Below are 12282 nucleotides of genomic sequence, written 5' to 3'. Positions count from 1 at the left end.
AACTGATAAATGTTTCTAAACTTGCAAATACAACCATAAAAATAAGGAACTCCTTCCAATGATCTAGTTGAATTCTTCTCAACTAAACCAGATATACAAGGATGGACAAAAGTAAGTTAAATCAACAGCCGTCAGTACTTATAAGATAAATCATAAGATAAGTAAGGGTACAAAATAATAACTAATAAGAAAAACAATACAATAATAAATAAATAATACATGAATAAACTGTTTCATGTACTCATAACTACAAACCTACTTTTGCCCATCCCTGTACTGCATTATCTCAATATACATCCATAGGCTTTATAAATTTAACCATCCACTTCTTTTTTTTTTTATTTATTTTTCCAACTTTTATTAATTTGTTTTTGTTATAAATGTTTCTCCTTTTTCCCCCCAGACATCCTCCTCCCCATCCTGTCCTCCCATCCCCCTAGCATTGTTGTCTATGTCCATTGGTTATGCATACATGCATTTAAGTTCTTGATTCATCTCATCCACCCGCCCCCTGGGTCCCCTATTCTGAAGTTTGTCAGTCTGAACCATACTCCTTTCTATGTCTCTGGGTCTATTTTGTTCATCAGCCCACTGTGTTCATTATATTCCACAAATAAGTGAGATCATGTAGTATCTGTCTTTCTCTGATTGGCTTATTTCACTTAGCGTAATACTCTCTAGGTCCTTCCACGTTGTCTCAAAGGATAAGAGATCTTTCTTTCTGACAGCTGCATAGTATTCCATTGTATATATGTACCACAGCTTTTTTATCCACTCATCTATTGATGGACACTTGGGCTGTTCATCCACTTCTAATTAAATGCTTCCAATTAAATATTACAGGACAAGGAAAGGGAGTCTTTTTTAAAAAAATATTTATTGATTTTAGAGAGAGAGGAAGGGAGGAGGAGAGTGAAAGAAATATCGATGACAGAGAACTGCCCATCTCCTGCATGTCCCCGACTGTGGATCAGGCCCACAACCTGGGCATGTGCCCTGGCCAGGAATCAAACCAGTAACCTCTTGGTGCATGGGCAGATGCTCAACCAGTGAGCCACACCAGCTGGGTTCTTTTCTTTTTAATATAATTGCCTCTACCAGGATCTACCACAAATACCACTTCTTTTTATTTATTTATTTATGTTTAATCCACACCAGAGGATATGTTTCCACTTATTTTCAGACAGAGTGGGAGAGAGGGAGGAAGAGAGAAAGAGAGAAACATCAATGTGAGAGAGACACATCAATTGGTTGCCTCCTGCATGACCCCGTCCAGGGCCGGGGACGAACCGCAACCGGAGTACATGCTCTTGACCAGAATCAAACCCACGCCTCTTTGTTCTGCGGGCCGACACTCTAACTGCTGAGCCAAACCGGCCAGTCTTTTGTTTAACTACCTCCTGAAGTTCTCTGACATGCCCAAGCTGGTAAGTTCTTTTTTTCCCCCAAGCTGGTAAGTTCTTATGGGCCAGGAGCCCCAGCCCAATATTGACCCCTCTGGAAGGCCTCCTTTACACTACTAGTACACTCATGAACTGGATGCTTATTAGCAAATCTGATCACATTTGGTCTATGCTCAAAACATTCCAGCAGTCCCCACTGCTTACAAAAAAGAAGTCCAAGACCCTTGGCATGGGACACAAGACTCTTTCCTCAACTGGCTCATCCTGACTGCCCCCAGGAAGCCATCCTATCACACTAGACAACTTAAATGGATTTACTTACAGGCCTCACTGTACCATCGCCCAGAACCACCTGGCAAACTTCTATCTGTCCCTCAACGCTAGACTAAAACACCACTGTGAAACTGCAGTAATCACCCCAACCACTACCCTCCACCAAACATACCTGTGTCTGTCAAGGGGATTCATCAACCCTCAAACACCTCATCTAAGGTTAACACCAAAATCTCAAATTCTTGACCCAGCCTAGGCCACCACCATCACTAACCTCCCACCAACTACACAGCCAAACAGTACAAATAGCCTTCATCTCAACCAAGGGCTTCTTGGAAATCAGAAGCAACTGGCAGGAAGGCTCTAGTTGCTATCATCCTTCATCTCACCTCCCCATTGAAATACATACAAGTAGTTTCAGGTCCCACTGTTTACGAATGATGATATTTTCAGTTTTGGAGAATATATGCTCCAATTTAAATTGATTTTTCTTTTTTTTAGGGAGTGACAGAAACACTGATGTGGGAAAGAAATATCAGCTGCCTCCTGCATGACCCCTACTGGGGATCTAGCCCACAACCCAGACATGTGCCCAGACCAGGAATAGAACTGGGATCTCTCAATCCATGGGATAACGCTCAATCCACTGAGCCACACTGGTCAGGCTCCTCAGCACCAATTTTTTAAAAAAGAAAAGTGAGTCCTGGCCGGGTAGCTCAGTTGGTTAGAGTACGATCCTGATACGCCAAAGTTGCCAGTTTGGTCCTCAATCAGGGCACATACAAGAATAATCAGCCAATGAATGCATAAATAGGTGGAATAACAAATCAGTGTTTCTCTCTCTAAAATCAATAATAATAAAAAAAAATTAATTAAAAATAAAAATAAAATGAGCCCAGAAGATGGAAAGCACCAAAGGGTATTCTGATCTTCCAAATCCAGCACTGGGATGAACAATAGCATGACCACCCTCATTCCCAAGAGAGATTCTTCTCTCTATCCCTACATCTATCCTGTACTAAGTCTACCCGGCCACTCAACCTGCCCTGTATCCTGGCAAAGCCAGAGGCATCCATCCTTCCTAGGGAGAACCCCTATTTAGATTCAATCTGATTCATGCTTTCTACCTTAAGGAAAAATCAGGGAGATGATCAGTATGGCAGGAAGGAAAATCCTCAGGAGCTGGCAGACAGAGTAAAAATGAAGACAGGTACAATATCCACAGAATATTGAGGCCCTTTTCTCTTGCCAAAAAAAAAAAAAGAAGCACCAGTGGGAATGTAAAAAAAAAAAAAGGTGCCAACTCTCCTGATGTGTTAGTGTGGGGTCAAATGCCTACCTTATCCATTGTCTCCAAGCCCCTTCCCCCTCTAGGCCTACACCTATACCTGGACAGGGTCTCACTTCACAAGTGCCAAATGGATTTTCCTACAATTTTACATTAATAATGTCAAAACATGACCAGCGGCTGGCCTCTGACCATCCCAGAGCCCCATCTTATAACTAAGGCTTGCTCCACATAGCTCCATCTCAGAGATTCAGGTCACCCTGAATCTTGAAACCCTTCCCACCTTGTCTGCTCCATGCAATGGATCCCAAATCCATGGGTCAAGCAAAAACAGTTCTTGCACAGCCAATGGACACAGACATTAATTTGGGGAAAGCAGAGGGGAGGAGGTCAATGAAGGGAAAAAGAGGGGACATCTGTAATACTTTCAACAATTAACAACAAAAGAAAATATTCTTACTAAAGAAGAATGAGCAAATGGAACTCAAATACCAAGCCTAGCACATAGTAAAGGCTGCATTCCAAGACTACCTGAAAGACACGGGTGAAGACTTCTTGATGCAGAAGCATTTGCTTTCGTTTATTTTTTCTTAATTTCACTTATATTTTTAAAACAGAAAATATATTCACAAGAAAGAAAATTTGAAAGCTTCAAAAGTGAAGATTTTCCTTTCCAGTCCTGTCCCTAGCCACCCTGTCCCTTCTCAAAAGATGGTCAATATTACAAATGTTTCTGTAGCTTTACAAAGATAATCTATCTATGCGTGTACAAGTAGATACAGATATGTTTGTTTTCCCTCTTTTTTTCCACATTTGGTAGCATATTTACACTCTTCTATGCTTTCTATATATTTTTTTTTCTTTATTGATTTTAGAGATAGAGGAAGAGAGAGAGAGAGAGAGAGAGAAACATCAATGAGAAAGAACATAGACTGGCCGCCTCCTACATGCCCCGCACTAGGGATCAGGCCCACAACCCGGGAATGTGCCCTGACCAGAAATCGAACCTTCGACTCTTTGGTCCGTGGGCCAACGCTCTAGCCGCCGAGCCAAACCAGCCAGGGCTGATAATCATTTTTGTATAATAAGCCTATAAAAGCCTTTTTCCTCCCTCACCAAAGGTGCAAAAGTTGAAAGAGCACATTTAGAGCAAGAGAAAGATTAAGAATCAGTCTACCCCCGATGAAAAATTATTTTCCTAAGCTCCTTGTTCATGAAAAGCAGAGCTATGGACACTGTAGACACATCCAGTTAGCCAAGGCCAGGTATTTGTATCACAAAGATCACAGCCACATGCTACACAGAGGCCAAACATGCCACACACCTTCTGATTAATAACAACAGGCCAGTTTTCACTCAGATCAAAGTTACAACAAAAAAAAGTCACGTTCCTGACAATTAGTTAACTCCTGAGCAAGTCTAGATTTCAAGTATTTGAAATTAGTCTATCGGAAAAAAATCTGCAACTGAAATTAAACACACTGGAAAAGACACAAGGTATAAGCACTGCTTCCTCTTTGGAAAAAGCCAGCTGCCTTTCTGTGTCACAGACACAAAGAGTAGAGAGGGGCCAGGGCAAAAACACAAGGACTCTGCCTGTCTCCATGGCAGCGTGAGGGTAGCTTACACCATGTCACTTCAGCCACTCAAGGGACAAATGGACCTTGGATCATATTCTGGAACCCACCAGCTTCTGATGGGGGCTTCTCCCCTCTAAATGTGCTCAGCTCAAGGCTGGATATGAACCACTGGGCAGAAAACAGCTGAAAGGGTGCTGAGTGGTACAGGAATCCCATCTGCAGTGACCAGAGCATTCCACAAATCTGAGGCTGTTTTCAACTCAAGTCTTATGCACATTCTCCTATTTATTAAGATATTGCCGCCCTGGCCGGTTTGGCTCAATGGTTAGAGCGTCGGCCTGAGGTCCAGAGAGACCTGGGTTCGGTTCCCGCTAAGGGCATGTACCTCGGTTGCAATTTGTCCCCGGCCCTGGTTGGGTCGTGCAGGTGGCAGCCACTCAATGTGTCCCTCTCACGTTGATGTTTCTCTCTCTCTCTCTCTCTCTCTCTCTCTCTCTCTCTCTCTTCCTCTCTCTCCCTCCCACTCTATCTGAACAAAAAATGGAAAAAATGTCCTCGGATGAGGATAAAAAAGAAAAAAAAAAAGATGTTGCCTCAACCATGTTCCACGTGGGAGGTCACATAAAGACTTTGATCTTTAACATGGTTAAGTAACAAAAGAGCCAGTATTGACAGTAGTCTTATTCCTCATATATGCCTGAGTACCAGTCTGGTCAAGCAAAGGCCAATGGGAGTGAAGGCTACTGAGGTGTGTCCCCACTGAGAATAAGCTCAGGTCACTTGGTTTTGACTGCAAACAGTTCAAATTCCATGAATGACAATAACTTGCCAATTAATCGTTGGATTGGAAGCCCATATCATCCTGGCCCAGTGGCCACATTTTAGAATTCTCTACCCAGTGGTTTGGCTTGCAAAGTCCTCTCCAGCCTCTTGGCTGCCACTATGACTCTCATCACAGAATGGATCAGGAGATCAGAACAAGTGTTCTCTTATCAGTGACTCACCAGGAAGTCTGTTCATGTTGACACCTTGAGCTGAGAGTCCTATTCCCATGTACCTTCAAAAAAGCACACACACACAAATTGGGTTAGCAAATAATTATGCATTTCCCTTCTCAAATACTTCTTGGTAAAAAACAGAAAAATGGGAAAAGCAATAAATGTAGAGACTCTTTTAACATACTTGTGGTTCTTAGAGAACCTTTACATTTTGATTTTCTAATGGAAACCATCTCAATGCCTTAAGCAGCTCAAGAATCAGGAGGTAGGATCTGTAACCAATGGTTTCAGTTTTAAAGGAAAGTTTCCTGAAATGACTGTTTACAGTCTCATGGTTTCTGGCTCCAGCTAAGGTGGCATAATCTATTCCCAGAAAGTGCCTAAAGTAAGTAGCTCAATCTAGTAAAGTGCTTGGCAGAACAATGCAAGATTAGTCCCATTGGGACAAGCCACTCTGCAGCAAGGACCAGGACATGGAAAAAGTACAGCCAGGCTAGATGTCTACAGGATCGTCAAAACCCCTCATGCAGAGATTCTTTATTCTCTGGGTATCTCAAAACTCATTACCTTCACCACATATATCACCACTGGCCTCCTCAACCATCCAAAGCAGGGGTGCCTAAACAACTAAGCCACCCAAAACAAGGTGGGGCCCATGCTGGGTAATTCTGCCAAAGACACTTCAGGAGAGGAAAAAAATGAACAGGTTTCCTTTTTTTTTGGTCTAATGCTTGTAGTGTACAAAGCAATAGTGAGTGCCCTGGCCAGTTTGGCTCAACGGTTAGAGCGTTGGCCTGTGGTCTGGAGAGACCCGGGTTCGGTTCCCACTAAGGGCACGTACCTCAGTTGCAGTTTGTCCCTGGCCCTGGTTGGGTTGTGTGGGTGGCAACCACTCGATGTGTCCCTTTCACGTCAATGTTTCTCTCTCTCTCCCTCCCTCCCACTCTATCTGAACAAAATATCAAAAAATGTCCTGGGGTGAAGATAAAAAAAAAAATTTTTTTTAAATAAAAGAAATAGTGAGGTATTTCCCTAAGAACATAGAAATAAGAGAAACAAATTACCACCTACTAAGAGTAAAATAGTAGAAACCCACACATGATGCCTGATATTAACCACATGTGAATGTCAACAAGCAGTCAAGGAACTCAGAATACTGAAAACACCAACCAAAAGAGGGCTGAGGTATAATTTTATGGCTGCATAACAATGTGAATGTACTTAACGCTACTGAACTGTACACTTAAAAATGGCTAAAATGAGTGGAGCGGTTGAGATCTTGCTTCCTGGCAATTGTTATCAGTTTGGCTCAAATAAACTCTTATAAAAATTCCAAAAAAATATGGCTAAGCCCTAGCCAGTTTGGCTCAGCGGTTGAACATCGGCCTGCGGACCAGAGAGTCCTGGGTTCGGTTCCCGCTAGGGGCACGTACCACAAAAAAAAAAAAAAATTATATATATATATATATATATATATATATATATATATATGGCTAAAATGGTAATTTTTATGTTATGCACATTTTACCACAATTTTAAAAAATGTTTTTTTAAAAAAAACAATGTCATGAGGCCCTTATTTTGACCATTTCCAAGTGGCTATACATTTACATTTTGATTATTTTCTATTATAAGTAATTCTGCAAGGAATCCTTCCACATACATTTCCCCACACTGAGCGATTTCTTTCCTTTCCTGGCATGCTCCGTACACCTATGTGCCTGTTTCCTAACACTACTAGAGTCCCCACAACATGGCATTCTTGTCCTTACAAGTCCTTAATCTACAGATAATGCCCCTCTGCCCTTCTCTAGCTGGCTGCACCACTGGGTTTTAGGAGGGCAGCCTCTACCACCAAATAAAGGGTCAGGCAGGGAGGGAAGGCTATGACCCAACCACCTTCTTCTGAAACCATCTAACCCATTATGGTGGGCAGGAAAAGGCACCAAGCAACACATGACCCTGGTAACTTAGCCTGCAGGAATTAGAGAAAAGGGGAGAGAAAGGAAAGGAGAAAAGGAACAGACTTCAAAGAGGAATTTCCATGGTTCAAAGGACCTGGAGACTCACAAAATGCTTGCTAACTCCTTCCACAAGGGGACCATCAGGAACAGAAGCTATGTAAGCCTGCTGGCAGGATTCCCACATTTCCCCAGAAAAATTAGCAGCCCAAATAATTAGCTTCCTTACTTTACATGTTAGAGGCTGCCAAAAGCTGGTCTCCATTCCCTCAATGCCCTCTGACCAATCAGCAAATGACCCCAACTACCCTGCAGCCATCAATCCAACATATACAAATGCAACAGAGCCAGGGGTTTACCTGACTTGGATGCTAGCCCACCATGGGAATGGGGAACTACTAAGGCATGTGTGCTCAAAACACAAGTTGCTAAGGCTTCCCTTTAGGGGAAGATTCTTCAGCCTCTGGCAGCTAGTCCTCAACACCTTCTCTGCCCTATAGGCAGGATATTTACTATAGTGGATGGCCTGGGAGGTATATATACCCCAGGTTCAACTTGAGAATTCAAATTGATGAGCTAAGAGTAGAACAGCCAGTTTGGCTTAGTCGTTGGAGCGTCAGCCCACTGACCAAAGAGTTTTGGGTTCGATTCCGGTCAAGGACATATACCTTGGTTGCGGTTCGGTCCCCAGCCCTGTTGAGTTGTGCGGGAGGCAACCAATCAATGTGTCTCTCTCGCATCGAAGTTTCTTTCTCCCTCTCTCTCTCTATCTGAAGATAAATAAAAAAATATCCTCTGGTGAGGATTTTTTTTTAAAGTCACTCAATTAAAAATGAGCCAAGGACTTGAATAGATATTTTTCCAAAGAGATACAAATGGCCAATAAGCACATGAAAAGATGCTCAACATCACTAACCACTAGGAAAATATAGATCAAAACCATATTAAGATACCAATTCACACCCTTTAGGAAGGCAGTTATAAAAAAAAAAAAAAAAAAAAAAGAATAACAAGTGCTGGTAAGGATGTAGAGAAACTGGAACCTTCGTGCATTGAAAATGGTATGGCAATAAAATATATGGTAATTTTATTTACTTATTTTTAAAAACGTGTTTTTATTGATTTTTTTAGAGAGAGGAAGGGAGAGAGAGATAGAAACATCGATGTGAGAGAGAAACATCGATCTGCTGCCTCTTATACGTCCCCTACTGGGGATCGAGCCCGCAACCTGGGTATGTGCCCTGACCGGGAATCGAACTGGATCCTTTCAGTCCATGGGACAACGCTCAATCCACTGAGCCACACTGGCAGAGCAAGTATATGGTAATTTTAAGTTTTAAAAAATCATAGAATTAGTATATGATTCAGCAATTCTACTTCTGGGTATATACCCAAAATAACTGAAAGTAGGGACTAAAACAGATATTTGTACACCAATACTCATAGACACATTATCCACAATAGCCCAAAGGTAGAAGCAACCCAAGTGTCCATTGGATGACTTGATACAACAGAATGTGGTATATACACAAAATGGAGTATTATAAGGATGACATCTGACACACTATAACATGGATGAACCTTGGAGGTCATTATGCTAAATGAAATAAGCCAGTCACAAAAAGATAAATACTGTATGATTCCACTTGTATAAGGCATCTAGAGTAGTCAAATTCATAGAGATAAAAAAGTAAAACAGTGATTGCCAGCGTCTAGGGATAGAGGAGAATAGAAAGTTCATGTTTAATGGGTACAGAGTTTCAGTTTGGGAAGATAAAAAATTCTGGAGATGGATGATAGTGATGGTTGCACAACAATATGAACATTCTTAATAACACTGAACTGTACCCTTAAGACTGGTTAATAAATTTTATGTTATGTATAGTTTACCACAATAAAATCAATAAATCCATATCAATACTACCGTTTTAGAAGTAACATTGATTTTCCAGGGGAAACTCTACACATACATTTATTTAATATGTGAAATTCCTCCTGGGGAGAAAGGTAGATTTTTTTTGTTTTTTTTTTAAATATGTTTTTATTGATTTTTTTAGAATGAGAGAGGAAGGGAGAGAGGGATATAAACATCAGTGTGAGAGAGAAACATTGATTGGCTGCCTCCTGCACGCCCCCTACTGGGGATTGAGCCCACAACACAGGCATATGCCCTGACTGAGAATCAAACCAGGACCTCTCAGTCCATGGGACTGACGCTCAATCCACTAAGCCACACCAGCCAGGCTCAATATTACTGTTTTAAAAATAAGGTTCAACCCTAGCTGGTTTGGTTCAGCGGTTAGAAATGTTGGCCCTCGGACCAATGAGTCGCGGGTTCGATTCCGGCCATGGGCACATACCTTGGTTGCGATTTGTCCCCAGCCCTGGTCGGGGTCATGTGGGAGGCAATTAGTTGATGTGTCTCTCTCACATCCACGTTTCTCTCTCCTTCCCTCCCTCCCACTCAATCTGAAGAAAAATGGAAAAATATCCTCAGGTGAGGATTAAAAAATAATAAGTTTCAAATCTACTATCATCAACTATAACATTTGTTATTACATAAAGTCTTTTTTTCCCCCTCTTCAAAATTGGGAATTTAGGATGTAGGGAGACATACCTTTACCTGCCCTGTCTTTCAAAGGTATCATCTCTGGTCAAAACCAATAAAATCCCAGCTCCTGGATATGTACTTATTCAGTTCTGATATCCCCCAAATATCAATCCCCAAACCCAAATATCCAAGCACAAGAGATGGAACCTAAGTTTACAGGCTCCAACCCTATGTCGTATGCCACAGTGGATAGGACAGATGCAAAGCCTGCCATCCATTTCATGATGCCTGCCACCCACATCAGGATGCAGGTACTATAAGGAAGAAGCCCCCAGCCCTCAGAGAAAACAGCAGAGTCACAACAGTGCTGGGCACATAATGGACATTCAACAAACCCCTGAAGTTCATCCACTTGTGGGCTGGTGACTCATCACCAAAGTCACAGGGTCTCTCCCAGCCACATTTCAATGGGAATCTCAGTTTCTACCTGGTATGAAGTCATAACAGAGGTATATGACAGATAAGTGAGCCCTGAACTCAGCTATAAAACCCCTAGTACTATTCTCCCCTCTTGTTGCCACTTGACTTTAACACTGTGAGATTAAATGACTTACAACCACAAAGCTAGAGACATACAGGTAGAGGGAAGTTCACTTCTCCATCCACTCAAGAAAAATCTAAGCAGACCTGGAGTTCCCTCTCAATCAACAATGGGTAGCATGTGTAGTGCTTTGATAAGTTCTGGACCAATGTGGATGAAACTCTCCAACAGGCTGCCAAGAATGAAGCAAAATAAGAAAACAGCATAACAAAAATCCCAAACCCAAGAATGTCTTCCTGGACACATACAGTAGTACCTCTGCATCTAAGGAGCAGGAAGAATGATGTAAGAAAGCCACCCTTATGCTCTCTCCTCTGCTGATCTCTGGTGATACTTGAAAATATTATGGGTTTTGGGGAGTTGTTGGATCCTTGCTAAACTTGAGTAATTCAGTAAAAACAGGTGTGATAACTTTCTCTTTATAGAAACATTTGCAATCCTTCACCCATTCCACAAAGATCCTCTGTGCCCTGTATGGTGCTAGGGACACAAGGGTGGAGGCCTGGAGTCACTCCCTGCCCTCTGACAGTTTTCAGTGTCGAGTCAGGGACAGGCCAGAGGATCAGGGGACACTGACCTGGGGATTCCCAGAGGAAGTGAAGACTGAGTCAAGACCTGGTAAAGGAGATGAGAGGAAAAAGAGAGGAGTGTGTTTCATGCAGAAGCAGCAGAATGTCCTGAGACATAGAGGCAAGGAAGCAGGACCACGGTCAAGAAACTGAGAGAAGTTCAGTGTAGCTGGGTCACAGCTTGGGCAGACCTAAAAAGAGCCAAAGCTAAAGCAGGAAACAGAGGCTATTCATAGCCAGCCTGTGTGCTAGCTTAAGGAGTTTGAACTCCATGGGAGATCAATGGAAAGCTACAGAAATTGTTTAGAAAGGACACAGCTGATCAAATAGCTGATATCTAGAAAGTGGATTCAAGAGGCAAAACTGGAGGCTACCAAAATCATCCACTGAAAGATGACAGGGCTGAACAAGGCCAGGAGCAGTGGGGATAGAGAGACATGGAAAGAGCCAAGTACTCTTTAGAACATGGTGAATTTCCTGGGTGGGGGAGATGTCCAGGACATTGCACAACACAGCCAGTCACCAAAGAAAGGGCGATTCTCTGAGACCCACTGGAAACTCTGGAGCACAAACACTTAGCCAGTCAATTGGTAAGTAGTAGCCTTTCTCCAGCTCTGCTCTAGCATGACACAAACATCTGAACAGGAAACACACCTGCATCATAGCAAATACATCATACAAACCCAGACTCAAATCTAACCTCTACCTCTGAGTTCACCATGTGCACAATGGTACGTCACATGGCTTAGTCCACAGAGCCCTCAGTGAAGCCACTGAACAGGATCGGACAAAGGAACACCTGAGCACAGAGCCAGGAGGGCTGCTGGTGTATGACTGTCCATTAGTGCATGCACTGGAGGCTTTTCTAGCAGCGGAATCTAATAAAGGAAAGCAAGCCATTCTCGAAGACCTGAATCTTGGGATATCTCAAAACAAATGCCTGTTGCCCTTGCCAGTGTGGCTCAGTTGCTGGGCATTGTCCCATGCACCGAAAGGTTGCCAGTTCAATTCCCAGTCAGGGGCACATGTCTGGATTGCAGGTTCTATCCCTGGTAGAG

General features: G+C 42.6%; 1 protein-coding gene across 4 annotated transcripts in view; it reads right to left on the bottom strand.

Moving 5' to 3' along the window:
- RANBP10 (RAN binding protein 10) overlaps nucleotides 1-12282 on the bottom strand; it is a 99152-nt gene that overhangs the window by 69123 nt on the left and 17747 nt on the right. For 3 of the 4 annotated variants that reach the window (XM_036274379.1, XM_036274380.1, XM_036274381.1), the window contains one exon: nucleotides 5549-5601. The exons of the other annotated variant lie outside the window; for it this stretch is intronic. In XM_036274379.1, the coding sequence (XP_036130272.1) occupies nucleotides 5549-5601 (53 nt within the window). The remainder of the gene's footprint in view (nucleotides 1-5548; nucleotides 5602-12282) is intronic. 4 annotated transcript variants of the gene reach the window in all.

This window comes from Molossus molossus, unplaced genomic scaffold (genome assembly GCF_014108415.1).
Source record: "Molossus molossus isolate mMolMol1 unplaced genomic scaffold, mMolMol1.p scaffold_m16_p_21, whole genome shotgun sequence".
Lineage (NCBI taxonomy): Eukaryota > Metazoa > Chordata > Mammalia > Chiroptera > Molossidae > Molossus > Molossus molossus.
The sequence above is the reverse complement of the archived record's forward strand: the minus strand, read 5'-3'. Positions and strand labels throughout refer to the sequence as shown.